The sequence below is a fragment of the Protomyctophum parallelum genome (genome assembly GCF_964188405.1).
Source record: "Protomyctophum parallelum genome assembly, chromosome: 21".
Lineage (NCBI taxonomy): Eukaryota > Metazoa > Chordata > Actinopteri > Myctophiformes > Myctophidae > Protomyctophum > Protomyctophum parallelum.
In genome coordinates this window covers 33332442-33353428 of record NC_139713.1, presented here as the reverse complement: position 1 = coordinate 33353428, position 20987 = coordinate 33332442, and the positions used below count along the sequence as shown (strand labels likewise).

General features: G+C 43.6%; 2 protein-coding genes across 3 annotated transcripts; one reads left to right on the top strand and one right to left on the bottom strand.

The window, feature by feature from the left end:
* Positions 1 to 71: 71 nt before the first annotated feature.
* Positions 72 to 2306, bottom strand: LOC310878951 (DNA topoisomerase I, mitochondrial-like; the record flags this gene model as incomplete). The annotated part of the gene is made up of 1 exon (XM_083793367.1): positions 72 to 2306. One exon carries the CDS (start codon positions 2304 to 2306, stop codon positions 72 to 74), a length of 2235 nt encoding a protein of 744 aa, XP_083649493.1.
* Positions 2307 to 3781: 1475 nt separating this feature from the next.
* On the top strand, positions 3782 to 17457 carry LOC310879230 (BRCA1-associated protein-like). Of its 2 annotated transcripts, none has more exons than XM_083793752.1 (14): positions 3782 to 3947; positions 4099 to 4203; positions 5635 to 5811; positions 6314 to 6551; positions 7069 to 7258; positions 8846 to 8959; positions 9694 to 9842; positions 10515 to 10590; positions 10938 to 11076; positions 11615 to 11724; positions 12507 to 12596; positions 12975 to 13078; positions 13705 to 13844; positions 15552 to 17457. In XM_083793752.1, exons 2-14 carry the CDS (start codon positions 4125 to 4127, stop codon positions 15782 to 15784), a joined length of 1839 nt encoding a protein of 612 aa, XP_083649878.1. In that variant the 5' UTR covers positions 3782 to 3947; positions 4099 to 4124; the 3' UTR covers positions 15785 to 17457. The 2 variants fall into 2 exon arrangements, with proteins under 2 accessions (XP_083649878.1, XP_083649877.1); XM_083793751.1 differs by having other exon boundaries at positions 6308 to 6551.
* The last annotated feature ends 3530 nt before the right edge of the window (positions 17458 to 20987 follow it).

The following is a 20987-nucleotide window of genomic DNA, read 5'->3' as shown; positions in this document are numbered from 1 at the left end:
TCTCCTGATGTGACTAATCGCAGGCAATAACAGCAGATCTACAAGCTCACAAGAATTCATAAAGGGGGGTCTTAGAATTCAAAGTGTTCTTCTGCCATGTCAATAAAACAGGCAAACTTGTCCCGCTGGGACTTGTTGTAGATCTTCTCAATGGGAACGTTGAAGCTCTTACACCAGGCCACAGAGATCCGTGGGTCCAGGTAGTTGAGCTTGGACGTGCTCAGAGCGATCTGCTTGTTCTCCTCGCGGTCGGTGGCCTGCAATTCTAGCTTCATCAGCTGCTCCACTATCCTCAGGACCGCCTTCTTCTTGGACTCCGCGGACCTCCTGAACTGTTCGGTTTTCTTTTCCTTGAAGACGGCCTTGGCCCTCTTCGCCTCTTTCTTGGCGGCGGAGAGCTGCTCCCTCTTTGCGTCGATCTTGGCCTGCAGGGTCTGCATGGACGCTTCGAAGGTCTTGGGCGCCGCCCTTTGATGGTTACAGAGGATGGCTACTGCTCTGTTGGCCCTGTTGTACGACAGGACCTTGGCATCGACATTGTCCCGGGGCTCGCTGAGCTCTTTGAGCTGCTGCTGCAGGGTGATGGAGGCGTTGTAGGTACGGAAGACTTTGGCCGTCAGACCGTCCATCAGCTCCTGGAGGTGCTTGTTCAGGATGTCGGTGGTGACACGGTCAAACAGGTCATCATGGGGCTGTTTATTCTCCAAGAACCTACGGAGGTTTTTGAATACTCTCTTTTCCACAGGGATCGCATTGTAGTACCGGATGCAGTCTTTACCGAGGAAGTCAAACTCTACCACGTACGGTTCTCCGTCTTTCTCCTGGTGGAGGGTGATGTGTTCCACTCGGAGGGAGCAGCAGCCCACCGTGTCTGCTGTTTCTCCTTCTTCTTTCTCGTTACCGGCTCTCAGGGCGAGCTTGTCGATGAAGTAGAGTGCCACGGCCCTCTGTCGGACCTTCATCTCGTTGGACTTCCAGTCGTCGCGGTACTGGGCCCTGATACGGTCCACACACTTCTTCAGTTTACGGGCCGTCTCAAATTTCTCCAAGTCTTTCTCCCCCTTGACCCTGGAGCTGGAGTTCAGCATTATGTACTTCATGGAGCCTTTGATGTTATCTGCCCAGGACACAAGCCAGGTTACTTTGTTGTCGTGACGGACCTCCTTCCACCCTTTGCCTGGAGGAGGCTTGGGCCACTTGGAGTCTTTGCTGCAGTTAATGGTACAGTCCTCGGGTTTTATCCTACGCTTCAGCATGCCCATCTTGGGGTGATCTCCTCTGCCCCGGAAAAGACCAGGCGGCTCAGTGCGGAAGTTAGCAATGCGCTCCTTCTGCTTGTCCATGATACAGAAGCCATACTCCTGCAGGAGGCGCTCATTCTCATCCTTGGTTTTCTGTTTCTCTTCCCTCGACAATGCCCTCCTGGCCTCCGTTTGAGCCTTGAAGTAGTCGCTGATCTCTCTGAAGTCACAGTTGGCCAGGTCTTTGATTTTAGCCTTCTCCTCCTCCGTCATATCCTTCTGCCAGTCGTTGAAGAAGTTTTTCCGGAAGATATCATTTTTTACGTAATCGTGGTCCAGCAGTTTTGCAAAGAAGGTGGCCACTTCCTCAGCTCCCGGGCTAAGCTTCATGTGCTCCCCATTGTAGTAAAACTTGACATGGTTGGGAAGTGGTTCGTATTCCGGGTCAAACACGGGTCCTTTGTGCTGCAGAGTGGTCCACTTGGTGCCATCAGTGTACCTCTTCTCCTTCCACCACTTGTACGCGTCTTCTGGCTCCTTGGTCGCTTTCTTCTTTCCATCAGAGTCTTCCCCGTTTTGGTCTTTTGCCTTCTTGGGCTTGACGACGTCCTTGCAGTCGTCTTGCTTCCTTTTCCTGGAAATCTTTTCATCACGTTCAGTCTTTATCTTCTTAAGCTTGGAATCAGAGCTATTGTCGTCGTTCCCTTCCATTTTCAGAGTATGCTTGTGTTTAGGCACGGTGAGGTGGTCACTATCAGGCTCATACTTCACCTCTTTGACGAGGACTTGAAGCCCTTCGGGCTTCTCCTTGTCATCCCTCTTCTTCTCTCTGTGCTTGTGCTTATCCTTGCTGCCGTGTCTGTGCTTTATCTTGTCCTTGTCCCTGTGCTTTTTGCCAGACGAGTCCTTGTGCTTGGCAGACTTCTCCTGTTCCTTCCGTTCCTTTCTTTTCTTGTGGTCCCTGGGCTTCTTGTGTTCCCTGTGCTTGTCTTTGTCCTTGTACGAATGGTTCTCCCAGGAGCCACATTCAAACTGGACAGCGCCGTTAGAACGATGCCCACTCATATCCTATGCTTTATCTGATCGAACAGAACAAGGTTACAAAAGACGAAACATGAGATTAAAACAACGACAAAGAATGCATGCACAATGAAGAAAGAGTATGACAATCTTAGCCTTTAAAGACTTTAAGGACCCTACCCTACGTCACTCACATGCAACCCCTTTGACTGACACAAGTCACAAATGAGTTCAAATGCAATATGGCAGGCATAACACCGCGAAGAGGTGAGCCCATCAGTAGTGTGATGTCAGTACCGTGACGTCAGTGCCATGACATCATGGATCATCAACACTGTGTGTCTTTCCATCTTGGGACCTGTCCGCAATGGGCAGAAAGTATTTGCCATTCTATGCTTCACACTGAGGGTGAAGAAAACCATGCAAGGTACCAACCTGCTCATCGGGGGCAGTTCAGTGTCTTGCTCAAGGACACTTGGACACGCAGCCAGGAGGAACTATAGGGTTCAAAACGGCCGGTGTTCCATAATAATGAGTTTATTGAATAAAGTTATGTTTGGATTACATCGTTGTCAGTCATGCTCTACTGAATTAGGTAGGTCCTCATTATGGGTGTGTTCGGATATGCGCACCGGGAGCGCACTCACGTATTAGTTTGTATTGCACAGTGTGCACAATGTGCTATATCCGAATGCACCCTATACAGAATGTCCTTGTCTGACTGAACCATATTAATCGAATATTACATTACAGATTCTAATTCTAATTTCAAAAATCACACTTACATCATCATAGACCATCTCATGAACAACTGAATTTATGTGATTGGTTCGCCGTTGCTTGTCTACATATGACGTAAGTTTTCCCTTCATTGTCAATGGCATTTAATGTTTATTGCCACAAATTTACATCATATTTGACGGACATTCTCCTTTTATTGTCAAATGTCAATGGCAAATATTGAGACGTGTGTGAACAAAAGCTGTATATATGAGGGGCTATCAACCCTCAAAAATCACACCTGTGTGAAGTGAGGGGCGCTCTTATCATCGTACATCATCATACATCATCTCATTTCGGCCAATCATATTTTGCCTCCTCACTTTTGTCTTCAATGCAACATATCAATGTCTGTGTTACGCAATGTTTGTGCTTACACTATGATGTAAAATTGTCCATTCATTGTCAATGGGAATTTAATGTTTGTGTAGGACAAAGTTTGTGCACACACACTAAAGCTGGACATAGGAGGGGCTATAGCGCCCCTCAAAAATTACACTTGTATGAAGTGAGGGGCACCCGGACTGTGCTACTTTAGCAACTGATCAGAGCACTTGAACATTTGGAAAGGTTATATAAAAATGTATTGTTTATTTTACACTCACTCTTTCAATAAATGTGAGGTTCTACCTATTCCTTGCCTGTAGGGGGCAGCGATGCCACCGAGAACAAAGCTCTCAAAAAATCTCACGCGAAGAACAGTTGGCAGACAAACAAACCTATTTTTTTTATCAGCATTGAGCAACGTAGAGAAGAAGAGACGTGCTGCTGTTGTTATGATGTAATGAGTCTAATTATTATCATCAATGATGCCAAAACATTAACAATTAAACCTCTTATCAGACCGACGACCACGGTGTAACTAAACCTCCCGTCCCGGAGGAAGACATTACACATTTAAACCAGGTATTAACTTCTAAATGTGGAAGCTATATAGCTGTCGTTAGCCTACACCGGCTAGCTTGTTGATTAGCATGATGCCTGCTGACTGCTGACTGCTTGTTATGTCATCCGTAGACCGTTTGTTGTGGTTTTCTCTTCTCGTCGTTGTTTTTAGGAAGTGTGTCATCTCACGGGGAACACATGAGCGTGTCGCTGGTGGTCATCCGTCTGGAACTTGCCGACCAGTCTCCTTCTCCACAGGGCTTCGAGTATTCTGCAGGTGGTGACTTATTCACATTGTATTGTCATTGTTGTCACTGGTGGTGGTGGTGTAGCCTGGACCAGGGCTAGTGGTGGTGGTGGTGGTGGTATAGCCCAAACATTTAGTGGTTCTCAAAGTGGGGTCCAGGCAGGTGGTCCTCCGCTAAATGATACCAAATTGACCCTAAGTGTACAACAGTGTACGAAATGGAACCAAATGGACCCTTACAGCTCTGTAAAAGTGTACAAGCTAGTTACAAAGCTATTTTACACTAACCATTGACAGCCCATACATCCAAACAGAAGATTCCTACCTGAGTGTCTTAAATAATGTTGAACTCGCCCCCTTCATTTTGAATCTTGAATTGTCATATTTCTATCGGCAAGTTTTTGTTTAATAAAAATCCACCGTAGACATTTGCATATAGGCTACTGTAATCATTCCCCTGCACGGAATTTCTTGACAGAAACTAGCTTGTAGTTGTGTAACATGTGTATTATGCAGTGTCAGCAATAGATGCTTCTAGATCCATAATTTGAAGGTGTAGTCACTGTGTGTCAACCTTGCCCTGTGTTTACATAACAAAACAATACATCAAATTTTTTACCCATCATTTCCCTCTATAATGGTTCCCAAACTGGGGTCCCCAGATGATTAATGTTAATGATTAATTCATGCAAATATTACATAAGAATGAGGCAACCATGCCATATGCGAAAATAGCCAATCTACAAGCTCACAATGCGTCACACTTTGGCTGTTGTAACAGTAATCTGTGGAACCGAGTCTGGGTTGGGAGGGTCCCCAGTTCAAATAGGATTATTTTGGGAGGTCGCAGGCTGAAAGGAGCCCTTGCTCTATACAGCAGCAGTCTTCAGCCACTGGTGTAGTGTGGTGGTGGTCACCTGCAGAAACACACTGCCATCTCGCCGTATTGTTGGTGTTTTCACTGTTTGGTTTGGTTAGATGGGGATGTTTTTGGGGGCAACCAAAACAATCACCAAAATACAGCCAGAGACCAAACCACCCCAATGTAAGTTATATTGTGTTGACATACTCTTAACTCTACCATACCATTTATTCACAAACAACAGTGCCATAATAGAGCTTTAATACAACTTTGAGTAGCGGAGTATAAGTAAAAGTACTGACATTTGGAAATACTCCAGTAAAGTAAATGTACCTCAACATTTTACTTAAGTAAAGTACTACTAGAGTAAAACAATAAATAATAATAATACTTAGTTACTTTCCACCAGTTGGTTTGTTCCAGTTGAGTTATTATTGGAAACAACAATCAGAACAAAATGTATTGTGCCATTTCTGTGACAATGAGAGCGTGTGGTTGTGTGTGTAGTGAAGAGAAGGGAAGAGAGGGAACTGGAAATGAACAGTTGATTGACCAGGCTTTACAGTATGTTCAGTTCAGTGCTGTTGTATTCACCGCAGTGGAAGGCATGTCCGAAGAGGAGATGCAGGAGAAGGCTCTGGGCCTCGCCCAGCTGTCTCTGGCGGGGAAGACGGACCTAGAACGAGCCTCCGTCCTGCACCAGCACATCGGCAGCAGAGCCATGGGAGACATGGTCATCGAGACCTTTGAACCCAATCCAGATAAGGACCCGGGGGGTAGGCCTGTTCCAATCATTATTATATAATTGCCTTATATCGCAATTATTTGAGATAATCACTTTTTAGCTCGAAGATCGGCTATTGCCACTATTCATGAATTAATTTGATATACAGTATACAGTATAGAATTTTATTAAATGTAGTTATTTGTGATATCTGCCCTGTGCAACCTTTGTTTACGAAGCCTAAAAGCCAAACGGAAATGTAATTTCTATTCATAATGTTCCATAATGTTCAACGACAGAAACGCAATTCAATCGTTAATCGACAACTTCTCGTGTCATAATCGTGTACATCATCTAGGACTGTCACGATTATTGGTATTGCAGAATGGAATTTAGTTACATGTGCTGTAACTATGTGCAACAGCAGCAACATACAGTAGATTTAGAACGATAAAACCTAAACTTCATTAAACTTTCAGTCGCAAGATTTTACTCTGCTGTATTTTATGTGCGTCTTGAAATTTGAATCCCTCCATGGTTACTGTAAGTCACAGGAGGGGTCGAGGACGACACGCGGGGGGCGAAAGAGCAGATTGGCGAAGCCGGGCAGTCGCAGGCCAACGGGGACGATAAGGAGGAGGCTCACGAGGACACGGACACAGCCAACAGCAGCACAGACACCAGCGCCGCTCCAGACTCTCCATCCAAGCAGCTGCCAGACCAGATCTCTTTCTTCAGTGGAAACCCCTCTGTGGAGATAGTCCACGGTATCATGCACCTCTACAAGACCAAGTGGGTTACCTTTCCAAGCACGTTGATCAACCCATTTTGACCTGAGATCAGATTCTAAAAATGCCTTCTACAGCCTGACAGTTTTCTGAAAAAGCTATGTTTCTATGTCGGTCATTCTTCGATAAAAAAAAAAAAAGCAGACCTACAAGCTCGTAGCGCGCCACTCGGTGGCGCGCTATGAGCTTGTAGATCTGCTGTTTTTCAATAGCTAAAGCATGACACACCAAAAGGGGTTCCCGCCCAGAAAGGTTGTTGGATATTTCCGAAATGTCATAAAAGCAAAGGTTAAAGCCTCAATCTGTGATTTCTTCAACTGGTTGGTTGGCTGTACGTAGAACAGCAGCAGCATAGGTTTAGATCGAGAATACCTAAACATTGTTCCGTTTTCAGTCAAGAGATTTTACTTTGCTTCATTCCAAATAAGCAGCACTGTATAGCTACTAGGAAATACAGTGTTGTCTTTTGCAACGGAACCTAGTCAGACAGTTGTATTCATTATTCACTGGTGATGTTTCAGCAAAATGACGTCGCTTACCGAGGACGTCAGACGAAGTGCCATGCTGTGCATCCTCACTGTCCCGGCGACCATGACCTCCCATGACCTCATGAAGCTGGTGGCGCCTTTCAACGATGTCATGCAGCACATGAAGATCATCCGTGACTCCACCCCTAACCAGTACATGGTTCTGATCAAGTTCAGCACCCAGGTAAGGGTCTGAACACAATGGACTGTTTTCATGGGTTCAATGTGTTTTCATTTCCCATTTACAGTAGATGCGTTGTTAATTATGGCTTTCAATCTGGCAGTGTGATTTAGTTTTTGTGATTGAAATGTTATTAACACCCCGATCGCCCAGGACGAAGTTCACCGTCCTTTATATTAGTAACACCCAGCGCCCAGGACGAAGTTTTATCCAAAAGACGCAATTCATTGATATGAAAACCGATCGCATCGCTCCACAGCCTAGGAGCGCCTGTTGCGCAATCCTCGATGTTGCACAACAGTGGGACGTCATCGAAAACGTTAATAACTCGCCATAAGTCATCCCGTCCAATTCTAAGAAAAGATCCTGTGTTAGACGGCCCCCCGCTGTCCAGTCGCTAGTCGCGTTCGATTTATTCATGCCTCCCGTTGTTGTCGATCACCTTTAGAGTGTTTTGGCTACATTTAGCTGCTCCAGCCACATCCGGTATAACTTCCGGTCCATCGGTAAAAGTGCTCTGTTGCTATAAATCGATTGGGCGCTATGATTTAATGGATTAAATAACCCCGGGCAAACGGAGTGTTGACAGTTTGTAGAATGGGTACAGTTCAACGAAAGTACAGGTCAATACAAAATCTGCTATGAGGATAAAACCAGAAAGACTTGTTTACATCAGGGTCCTCCATTTTCAATTCACATTTAAAGACATACAAATATACAGGGTCCTCCATTTTCAATTCACATTTAAAGACATACAAATATACACTTTTTTTACAGAGGCCAGTTTCGAATTGCAGCCGCCGGTAATGTTGCGTTCACACGGGCAGACGCAACGACACAGTCTAGTCTACCATTCATTGTCAATGGAAGCATATGCCCCGCACAGTGCAGCACAGTGGTACTGTGTATTAGTATCGCACCGCGAGGCTAGCTGCTCCTGGCGGTGTTACTGCGTCTTAGCTGTTAGTATTTCTATCATTCATCAAATTAAAATCACCCAAAACGGTCTTAGCGTTTAACCACTTTTTTGTTAGTTTTTAAAGATATTTTTGGGGCTTTTTGCCTTTTATTGATTGATTTACAGTAGTTTGATAGGAAAGGGGGGGGGGGTGACACGCAGCAAAGGTCCTCGGGATCGGGACTCAAACCCGCGACACGCTGTCAGGCTGGATTACCAGCTTAGGTGCCTGGACCGCTCGGCAGGCCCAGGCCACATTTAACCACTTTAACCATTATTTTTTACTTTAGCTGTTGAAAAATAGCAGATCTACAAGCGTGGCACTCGGAGCTTGTAGATCTGCTATTTATTTTTTATCGTGAATATGTGGCTCAATTATTTGAATATGTATTATTTCACAGCAACGTTTTTTTTTAACTCAAATCTTTGCTTTTGCTTCTTTGCACAAAACATTTTCAGATGGGGGTCGGCGGCCAAATACGATAATTTTGGGGGTCCTTGACATTAAAGTTTGAGCACCACCGACATAGAAACAGGATTTAGGAGGCATTATTTTGTAGAATCTGGTCTCAGGTCTTGGGTAATGGGTTTTAATCTCTCTCACTTGTTCTGTCTGTCTCTGGTTGGACTAGGCGGATGCGGACAGCTTCTACACGGCATGCAATGGCCGCCAGTTCAACTCCATAGAGGAAGCCGTGTGCCAAGTAGTCTATGTGGAAAGGGCTGAAGTCATAAAGTCTCAACAGGTAGGCCCCAGCATACAGTAAAGTATCTTTATGCTCTATAATTAAAAAAATATATATATATAATTATAAATAATAATAAATAAATCCTGCATTTATGCTTTCTCCAGAGATTTAATTCATGGGAATAATATTGTTGTTTTTCTTTTGTGGAGCTGTTCTATTGTTAACCTTATCGTTCTCTACTCCAGTGGTTCCCCTCGCGTTTTTCACAGTATTTGTCTGTGGAACCGAGTCAAACTAAACGTAATGCCTACAATTCAGGGTGGCAACTTCCACAGTTAAAATATCATCATTCTGCGCACGTCGCAGCCTGAACGGTTTGGGAACCCTTGGCAGTAAAGTATGCCCACTTGATATTTCTCTCTTGTGTTCTGCTCTTGTGAATACCGTTTGTTTTTCTTTTGTGGGGCTGTTCTGTTGTTAACACATTCTGACCAGGCACCCATTTTGGTGTCAGCATCATGTTATGCTTTAGCTATTTAAAAATAGCAGATCTACAAGCTCATATCGCGCCACCGAGTGGCGCGATACGAGCTTGTAGGTCTGCTATTTTTGAAAAATCGAAGAGCGGCTGACATTTTTTTAATCTTATCTCAGGTCAGAATGGGTTCATCAGACCAGTTTGTGTCCGGCGGAAACCTCGTATGAATCTGATCTCGGGTCAGAATGGGTTAACCGCATCGTTCTCTATCCCCCCCCCCCCCCCCTTTGCTCCTGGCTCGGTGTGTTTTCAGGGAGCCAGTCTTCCGGTGATGCAGCTGACGGAGCTCCCTAAGTGCACCGTGTGCCTGGAGAGAATGGACGAGTCTGTGAACGGCGTGCTCACCACCCTCTGCAACCACAGCTTCCACAGCCAGTGTCTGCAGCGCTGGGAGGACGCCTCGTCAGTACCGCACACACACTCCCCCCTACACATAACACCCACCCACTTACGGCTCGACACATATTCGCAACCAGAGGCGGTCAAATAAATAAAGATTTTCGTCTCCACGTCACACTGGTTAATGGATTGGATACAATTACAAACATCAGATTATGGTAAGAAAAGCACTAGTCTGGAATTCTCTTACAGAATTATCTCTTGGCCCTACTGGCTACTGGCCCCTTAAGGCCAGTAGCTGCAAGAAACGTAGTCGCTATAATACTATCTGCGTCTAAGTGGCAAGCAACCTGGGCGCTATAATGCTATCTCTATCTAAGTTGCAATACCTGTACAGCCCTTGGCATCCCATTCATAAAACGGAGAAGTCCTGAATGTATTGAACAAATTAAAATCCCCGATATTGCACCTCGTTTCATAACAAAATCCACTGTTATGTTGATGTTATGAGCGCCAGCACTTTTCTGTCAATAAAATCTGTGCAGAGATGCCTCCTGCATTGTCAGTATCAAACTCGGTAGTTCTCAAACCCGGTAGTTCTCAAACCTGGTAGTTCTCAAACTCTGTAGTTCTCAAATCCGGTAGTTCTCAAACAACAGAGGTTGTGTGGCAGCAGTGTGTGTTGATGACAGTATGGTGTGTGTGTTTGTGTGTCTGTGTGTGTGTTTGTTTCAGGTGTCCTGTGTGTAGGTATTGTCAAACACCGGAACCTGTCGAAGAGAACAAGTGCTTTGAGTGTGGAGTGCAGGAGGTAGGCTAAACCAGTGGTTCTCAAACATTTTCAAGTCCCCTAAATTGATATGTATTTATTGGTCAAACTAGCTACATGTTCAGAAGCATCTTCCACAAAACCCCAATGGCCTTCTGCTGACCATTTCTTCAACCGGAATGTAGAACATAGCTTTATAAAAATGGGAACAAAACATCATAATTCTACACATATTGTGTTGTTTAGGAAACACTCAATTTCAGAAATCACAGATTGGGACTTGGCCTAAACAAAGGTTTTCAGTCGTGAGATATTGTTCTTTTGCTTTAAACCATGCGTATCGCCCACTTTAATTAATATGCCCCCACCCCTTTCTTTCCATTGATTAGAACCTGTGGATCTGTTTGATCTGCGGACACATCGGTTGTGGGCGCTACGTCAGTCGCCACGCCTACAAGCACTTTGAGGAGACCCAGCATACGTACGCTATGCAGCTGACCAACCACCGCGTCTGGGACTACGCAGGAGGTTTGTATCAAATATGGTTGATTTTAGGAATATGGACCATCCCTAAAGGTTCTGGGTTAACCTTCCTAGTTAACATTTTAGTTTAGCTGTATTCTGCTCTGTAAATGTGAGCTGTAGATCAGTGCTTTTCAACCAGTGGTCCGTGGACCACCAGTGGTCCTTGAGGGGGTTCCAGGTCCCTCCCCTGCAGCTAAATCATGGAGAGGTGGACCCTTATTAGATATTTAGCCCTTATAAATCTTTAACTCTTGACTTGAGAGTGTAAAATGAAATTTCACACTCGAGAGTTAAATTATTCTAAAGGTAAACATCTGCATTACTTAATTAACAAGAAGTCTACACACAATTAGAGAATGTAGAAGAATTGTTATCAATATATACAGCATGGAATTGTGGACAAAATGTAATTCAACGATAACAAAATATTCTTTAGTTTTGGTTGTGCAAGGCTAAGTCTCAATGGTCCGTGGCTCAAATGCCAAATAAATAATGGGCCTTGATATGAAAAATGGTTGAAAACCACTGTTCTATATTCCAGATAACTACGTGCATCGCCTTGTGGCCAGTAAGACGGATGGAAAGATGGTGCAGTACGAATGTGACGGAGACACGTGCCACGACGAGAAGATAGACGCACTGCAGTTAGAGGTGACTTTTTTGTGGCTTTTCTGCCTTTATTGATAGTATCAAGTGAAGATAAGACGGGAAAGAGCGAGAGAGAGAAGGGGAGAGACATGCAGCAAAGGTCGTTATGAACGAGACTCGAACACACGATGCGCTGCCAGGCCAAAGCCTATTGTGGCATGCGCTTGAACCACGTGGCGGGCACCCACAGAGGTGACTGTTCTGGTTGCCTTCTTTGTTATATATCTTCGTTATATTTTAATATATTATATATATTAGGGATGCCGCCGATTAATCGATTTTTTTTAGTCTCCGAAAAATAGGCTAATAAGTAAGGCTGCATGATATATCGAACATGTACCTTCATCAGAGTGGAGAATATAAGTATAAATCAAGTTGAGCAAAGCCACTCTTCTCTGCCCCTCGGACACAGTTAACGATCGCTTGTTAAGTGCCTGCCAGACAGACAATCAGATGAAATGAAGGCAGGTGTAGAGTAGAGTGTAGACTAGTGAACTGAACATGTTCTCTTTATATTAAGTACTTCATGCCAGCCCCTTATGAAACTACTTCTCCCCAAATCCAAATGGATTTAATTTTCCATCCTGAATGGCAGTAACTAGCATACAATGAGAACTGAGAAGATCTCCACAAAGGTTTACTCATCCAAACTGATTATAAAACTGCAACCATCAAAGCATGCACTCTCTTGCCAAATAGACAAACAAAGAGAGTGGAGTTGGAGGAGTTGAGCCGGTTCTATGCAGTAGAAATGTGCTTAACTAAGGTGTTCCTTTTGTCTGCAGTATTCCTACTTGCTGACGAGTCAACTCGAGTCCCAACGGATCTACTGGGAGAATAAGATTGTTCATCTGGAGAAGGACACTGCAGAGGAGGTATGAGACATGCTAATGGAAGCCATTTCGCTCGTTTTATTCAGAGACTCCAGCAAAGCAAAATGCATATTAAGTGAAACATCTGAGATCTTCATTAACCCATTCAATCTGTGTCATTTCAGGATAAACTGGTAGGATTTAGAAGGCATTTAAAGAATTGGCCTCAGTTCTAAACAATCCCGCATGCACTCATATGGCTCATAAACTAGTCTGCTACATAATACCATCTGCCTCATTGACAAGGCATATTTATTTACATCAGATCCTGTGTACTGGAAATAAAAATGTAACTGGTCCCATATACTCTGAAGTCATACTGGTATCCGTTTTGGATTAATAACATGAAGGCTAATGGATTCATTCATGTATTTGTTTCAGATTAATATCATGAAGGCTAAGTTTAAGGAGACGCTGGAACGCTGTGATAACCTGGAGCGACGGCTGGGAGAGCTGAGCAAAGACAAGCAGAGCATGGACAAGAAGTAGGTTCTCCTGCTCTCACACAAGAAAGCAGTGGTTCTCAAACATTTTCATTGCAAGGATCGGTGTAAATTTCACAGATAACCCACTCCTTCAATCACTTTGTATCATCCTGCAGCCTTGTAGCTGAACTGGGGAAGGGGAGCGCTTGATTGCTTTACAAACACATGCCGCGTGGGTGTCTAAGCACCGCCCGGCTCATACGACTGTGAATGTGTGGCTCCAGGCAGCCCCGTAAATACATCAAGCGCTATTCTCCCGTCACATAGGCTACTTGCCGAGCAAAACAAGGAAGTGTTGTGGCTCTGGCTCGCTCGCTCGCTCTGGTGGTGCAAAGCGTAGCTACGTTTCTAGCTTTTCTGCCTACGCCCCCAGTCAGTGTAAAATACCCGGTAACCTGAGACCTCTCGTGGCTTATTGCACAATTATCTTATGTTTGGTTGCGCTCAGGTGTTGCACTTTGCAAACAGCAGATCTACAAGCTCACAACGTGTCCCAGTGCGTCCTATTTTCAGCATGCAAGTATAAAAAGATTTAGCCGACTAAAATCTTGTATTTAGTTGACTAAAGCTAGCCTAAGACTAAAACATGTCAGATGACTAATATGACTAAAACCAATACGTTCCAGATACAGTCAGATGAACAGTCGTATGAGCAAGCTGAGCCTGGAGCTGAGGGAGGAGCAGGAGATGAACCGCTGTCTCAGGTCCAATCAGGTGGAGCTGCAGGCCCAGCTGGCCGAAGAAAACCGCAAGGCCAGGGAGACCGGTGAGTTGGTCGCTTGTAAATGTAAATGGTGGACATTTTATTTTGAAGTTTCAGCCTGAAACGCTGGTTCTGAAGTTTCTGAACCATTCGGAGCGTCGCATCCCTCCAGGCTATGGGGTCTCAAAGTCTGTGACTTCCTGCACGTGAATTTTGTTTGTAAACAAAGTAACAGGGAGACATAGGGGGAAAGCCAGCGGATTATTTCTAACCTATACACAACCTATACTGTATACATATTTTATTTCATGTGTGATGATTACGTTTAAAACAAGTAATACACTGTCTGGATGTCATCTTGAATTGGATTAAAAACGCAGTAGTTCTTTAATCAAAACCAGCTGTGGAGGAGGAATCAAGAAGCATGGGAATAAAACTAGTTCATTTTTATTGGCTTTTATCGAAAACAATATCTTTATGAACTTATGATATAAAAACACACAGAAATGAGAATTTGCCCATTTTTTTTTGGCATCCATTGTTAGGTATGCCCATATGATGACCACGGATATGGTCTAAAAGTGTGAAAAACGTATTTTTCATTTCACTACGCCTTTAACACCAAGGCACAGAGCCGCTCCATAGTCCCATCTTTGTTCTTAAGATATTTTGTTTATTCCATTAAGACCCGACAACAGATTCTACAAATGTCTTCAGTGTCAGTGGTTCTCAAACTATTTCATGTCAAGGACCCCCAAAGTGATTGGCCACCGACCGAAATATTTCAGTTAAAAGCATTTGCTGTGAAAGAGTATGTATTCAAAGATTTGCACACGTTTTCACGATACAAAAAAATAGCAGATCTACAAGCTTGTAGCGTGGCACTCGGTGCCGTGCTATGAGCTTGTATATCTGCTATTTTTCAATAGCTAAAGTTTAAAATAATGGTTAAAGTGGTTCAAAGCTAATGTGACACACGTCCTCAGGTCTAAATGGGTTAAAGATGTTAAAGAAAATCAGCAATGAGTTCAATATAAATCTAATATAATAATGTAATATATCGGTTGTGCATCTCTAATTGTAATTGGAAGGAATGTGACCAGCCCTTCTAGTGTGGTGACACAGTTTCATATTTGCCGGCATAAAGTTTGAATGTCATATTGTCTCTTATTGTAGGCTGCTACATAGCTGCTAGCTTTACCTTATGGATTATAACATTCTAGCCTGTTAGAACAGCATTTTTGGTATGTTGATGAAATTGTCAATATATTTAGTCTCAGTTTTAGGGACCATTTTTTTGTCATGGTTTTAATTATCCGAAATCAACACTGATGTTGTCTCATTGTCCCTTCCAGGAGACAATATTGTCTCATTGTCTTGTTATCTCCCTTCCAGAAGACGATATTGTCTTTGTCTTGTTGTCATTTCCAGGAGAGCACGAGGACGAGATGATATTGTCTCATTGTCTTGTTATGTCCCTTCCAGGAGACGATATTGTCTCATTGTCTTGTTATGTCCCTTCCAGGAGACGATATTGTCTTGTTGTCTCCCTTCCAGGAGACGATATTGTCTCATTGTCTTGTTGTCTCCCTTCCAGGAGACGATATTGTCTCATTGTCTTGTTGTCTCCCTTCCAGGAGACGATATTGTCTCATTGTCTTGTTGTCTCCCTTCCAGGAGACGATAATGGTCTCATTGTCTTGTTGTCACTTCCAGGAGAGCACGAGGACGAGACGATATTATCTCATTGTCTTGTTGTCTCCCTTCCAGGAGAGCGCAAGGACGGGACGATAGCGGAGCTGCAGGAGCAGCTGAGGGACGTGATGTTCTACCTGGAGGCCCAGCAGCAGATAGAGCACCTCCCTCCGGAGGCGCGCGCCGAGATCCAGGAGGGACAGATCAACATCGGCGCCGGCCCCTCCTCGGAGGGCGGCCTAGGTATGGCGGGGGAGGGTCCCTCCTCTGTCCGAGGCAGGCGGGGCCGTGCCAAGAGAAGGAAATGATAAAGGACGGGACAGGACACGTGTATATGTACCATGGCTTTTTGGGGACTGTTTCATACAGTATACTGTGTTCAATGCCGTTGGCGCACGGCCGGAAACGGCCGATGTACAAGCTTCACAACACAGCATTTACACGATGGGAAACGTTCAGTCTATATCTGGAATATCAAACATTGTCACGTCAAGGACCCCCAAATTGATATGTATTTGGCTGCGGACCCCCCATCTGAAAATGTTCTGAGCCAGAGACCCCCTAGAAGAGTCGATTTGTGTAAAAAAAAGAAGGAAAAAAAAGAAATACCGGTAATCAAAATTATTCAAAGAAATGTCAAAAATAGAAGATGTACAAAATATGGTTATAGTGATTGTGATACTATATTAACCCAGCCAGAAGTGAAACAGAGCCAGCCTCCATTGGCTCGAGGAAAGTGAAACGAGCAGATGGGACCTGATCCAGACCGCTCTGGATTAAGAGCATCTGCTAAATGCCTAAATAGTAAGGGACATATAGCTCTGTATAGAGTCCACGGACCCCCCCCCCCCCCCCCCCCCCCATCTATAATTATAATTTGTGCCAGGAACCCCTGTACCAGATTTGTGTTGTTTAAAATGTTTCAAAAAAAGAAAAATCCCATATTCCAAGGTTCAAGGCTGCACTTTATTGTTACATCTTGTGTACAGGTACATAAGAGTAAAACTTATTTTTGTTTGGCTTCCTTCAGACTCATGCAGCAGCATAATATAATATAACAGCAAACCAAGGGATAGAATATAGAGTGCAAAAAACTGCGAAAAATATGGAAGACATTTTGTTTAGAAAGGTGCAATTCGAGCTTAATAGTGCGAGAAGAGGGTGAAGGTGGGGGGGGGGCTAGCGTTTTCTTTTTCCCTGTTTTGCTCTGGTTCTTATCAGTTCGTTCATGTATCTGAATGCTTCGGGGAAAGAAGCCTTTTTTGTAGTCTATTTCCAGTGACTTTGAGACTGCGAAACCGCTTCCCATGCTGCGAAACCGCTTCCCATGCGGCAGCATCTCAAACAGTCTGCGCTTGGGATGGCTTGACTCCTTCATGAATCATGATTACCCGAGGGGGTTATAGTCTGTGAAGTTTTTCAGTCCTTTCCACAGCTCCTTGCTGTTATTTGAAGCGAGGTGTTCTTCTACCTTCCTAGCATATTCCCTTTTGGTGGTTTTCAGTGTTTTGCGGAGGTAACAGTGAGATCGTTTTTCTTATCTCCAGATCTGAATGCTATGTCTCTCTGAGTTATGGCCCCATGCACAGTACTGTTTAACCATGCCTTATTGTTTGGTCTTTCCCTCTGCAGCCTCTTTAAACATTGGTCAGTCCGTTCATTCAAAACAGTCAGAGAGACTGTTTTCGTCACTGGAGGTGCCTGTTTGACCTTTTGTCTATAAGCAGGGACGAGGACCCAGAAGCATAGATTTGAGTTAAAAATGTTGGCTTAAAACAATAATAATTTATATAATCTGCTTATAAAATGTTTCCATGTCTGGGCCGGGTGAGCTTCCCCGTGTTGAGTCAAATTAAGGCTCCAAATTAAGGCCTGTGTTAAGTCAAATTAAGGCTTCCTTCCGTCAATTCCTTTAAGTGTATGTAACAATGAATTAATGAATTGCATTTTAATGAATTGCATTTTTGCAGCGCTTTTCCATTTTAAAGTATTTTATTGAATTTCCACAAAATTTTACAAAGTATCACTAGCGCTTTTCCAAGTACTCAAAGTGCTTTACAATGGTTCATTCATTCATAAATTGGGAGGTGAAGCGGCGAACAGTCGATGCCAGCGTCCTCACTTCCCACATTCACACACCAATGGTGGCAAGCTTACACGGACAAACTCATTGAAGGCAATGTAGGGTTCAATGTCTTGCCCAAGGACACTTCGACATGTGGACAGGAGGAGCCAGGATTCTAACCCCCAACCCAGGGATCATTGGATGACCTGCTCTACCTCCTGAGCCACAGCCACTATAGTATGTATAGTTATTTGTTATTTTGATATTTTTATTTCTTTTTTTAAAGATTTGCACACATTCTTTTTTTTCTTTCTTTTTTTTAAATTACATTCATTAGAGTCTAATGAAGCCAAAGATGCAGCTATTAAACAAAAGGGGAAACAAAATGTACAGGTCACAGAAAAGATCTCAAACCCACAACTTTGGGTGCGCCTTCTTGTAACTCACTTTCTAGAGCGTGTATCATCTAGCTGGCCCGGTTCTGACCGACACCCTTTGCTGCATGCCTCCTTTCTTCCTGTCTCTCTACTGTGGTGGGTTCCCAATTGTTTAACCCTGACCTGGGATCAGATTCTAAAAATGATTATAAAAATAACAGTTTTATGAAAAAGGTATGTTTTTATGTCAGTGGTTCTTGAATTCTTCAAAAATAGCAGACCTACAAGCTCGTAGCGCGCCACTCGGTGGGTTAATCTCTGGCCCAAACTAGTGAGAATAGCCGATCCACACAGCTCACAACACATTGCAATGGGACGTGTTGTGTGCTTGTAGATCTGCCTTTATATATATAGCTAAAATCTAATATGACACAGATGCCTTCCTGGTTTTAAGGGGTTAAAATATAAAATACCTGCAAGCTTGTATAAGGGCTGTTTTCGGCATTGTGTACTAGTCAGACACCATGCGACAGCTACGTCTAAAAATGGAGCCTTATTCGGTGGTGTGTCCACTTTGTTCTGGAAAGTATATTTCCAAAGTTTATAATATTTCAGGTACCTCAGATTGTATTTCGAGGATGAGGCCGATCGCCAAAGGGTCAAAATGGATGTGAAGAATAACGACAAAACAGTCATTTTGTATAGAAGGAAGAAAGAGAACCATATGAAGAGGAACTGGAGTTAGGTGGTTTATACAGTATATATATATATATATGTGTGTGTGTGTGTGTGTGTGTGTGTGTGTGTGTGTATGAAATTTGTATAAATAATGTTGAATCAGAATGACAAGGAGCTGTGGGGAATGAATTGACTCGCATGCATATATCGCTCATTCTGACCAAATCTGGTTGAAAAAGATTTCCAACGTGAGATCTGTCAAAAGGCATATGTCGTTGCTGTCGGGGCAGAAACCTTTAATGTTTTTTTTGTGTAAATTAACGTCCTAGTTGATACTACAGCGTTATCTGCGTCACACAAAAGCATCAAAAGTAGTAGCACCACAAGCTCGAAACGTGGCAAGCAGCCACGCGTTTTCAGCTTGTAGATCTGCTACTTTTGTAATTCATTTTCAATGAGACCTGTGTTGTTTCTTTCTGTACGGGTGGAGAAGTCGAGGGGCGACAACGTAAGCGTATTCACGTGCGTGCGGTCCCGTGAAATGTCGCGCTTGCGTGCTCGTTTCGTGCACATGCCCGTGACTGAACACACCTGAATTCTGTTTTTGTCGCGCTCCTCATGAGCAGACCTGTCGTTGATCCAGGTGACAACGTGTGCGTTAATCGCTGCCCGTTTGAAAAGGACCAAAAAAGGACCATTAAAACGGAAAAGTAACCGTCTTGGACATAATGAGGTTTCCACCCGACAGAGACGATATATTAAATACAAATTAATTAATTACAAAACAAAACAAGGACGGAGGTTACTGAGAACTGTTCATTTCAAAAAGGTTTATAAAATAACGTATTATCCGATTTTCAAAATCATGTCCTTTACAAAATCTCATTACTGCCACATTCCAAAACAACAACATAATTATAAAGATAAATTATGACAGTCAATAACCGGGGAGGACGTGCTGCAGTGCACAGTCTGCACACCCTATCTATGTGCAGACTTTAAACAGATCACAGGAATTCAAAATAGGCTTAAATTAACTTTAACACACCAACCAAACTTCATTGGCCACATACACATGTACATACAGGTCTTCATTAGCATCTCTGTTGGGTGTAAAACCTCACTATGTCCAAAAGATTCAAATTCAGAAATGGCAAAAGTAGTAGATCTACAAGCTCAAAATGCACCATGTTTCGAGCTTGCAGATCTGCTACTTTTGCTTCTTTTGTGTGACGCTGTAGTGTGATCAAGTAGGGCGTTTGATTCACATAAAAGAATAACAACAAAAGGAGTTAGAATATGGAGATAAAAGGTTTCTGCCCAACAACAGTGATATGCTACGTGTTCGGTGCTCGGTGTGCTGCCTTGCGTGTGTTTAAACGTTGCACTGTTTGAGCCCAGCTGTAGCGTTATGCCCACTGAAAATAAAAAATATTCGGCCATATCTGTGATTCAAAATCGTCCTTTGGTTTTGCGCTGAGTGCACGGCACGCTACTCTGCCTGTGTCTCTCACAGGGTACATCCAAACAGTCGTGCCAGGAGGCACCAAGAAAAGGCGTCTCTTCCGGGTTTTTAAACGGCTGGTGGAGGGAAATGACGCTAGTTTGCGGCTTGAACTTGTAGTGTGGGCAAAGCATGTCAGTTGTGTTTGCCCACACTACAGTAGCTGTACCTTCACAGGTGCACGTCTAAAGGAAGCCAGACCACAGGCATTTGGGGGATGATGAGTATTTGAGAAACCACTGTCTACTAACCCCCCCCCCCCCCCCCCCGCATATTTCGAATTGTAGGAGTCTCAGTTGAGGCATTATGTTTAGGTCGACTCCTTTCCACAGATGCATATTGTGATTGTGAATGTACTATAGCAGATCCACAGGTTCACAATTCCTTGTGTTGCAAGTCGCTGTGAGCTTGTCGATCTGCTATTTTCAATATATCTTGCCTCTTATATTTATAACAATGTGGCCAATGTTTGACCAGTTTTTATAGTATAGTTTGTTGATTACTTTTGCTGCAGTAATGGGCATTTAATTTCATTTATTATACTTTTTTTCCCCTTTGTTTCGGTATTGGGTATCAAGTGTCCTTAAATTATCAATTTTCTGTCACCCCCCCCCCCGCCACACACACACACACACACACACACACACACACACACACACACACACACACACACACACAAACATACACACATTTTTGGGTTGAACTACTCCTTTAAGGCTTTAAGACATCACAAAAAAACCTTTCCATTGTGTACTGTGTTTTGTGGATTTTGGAAGCCTGTGTGTTTGCTTTTGGAAGAAGGTACAGTACAGGAAGAAGATTTTTCCCTCTGAAACGTACATGTGTTTCCTGTAGCGCTGTTTGGACACAGGTCTGTGATAATAATA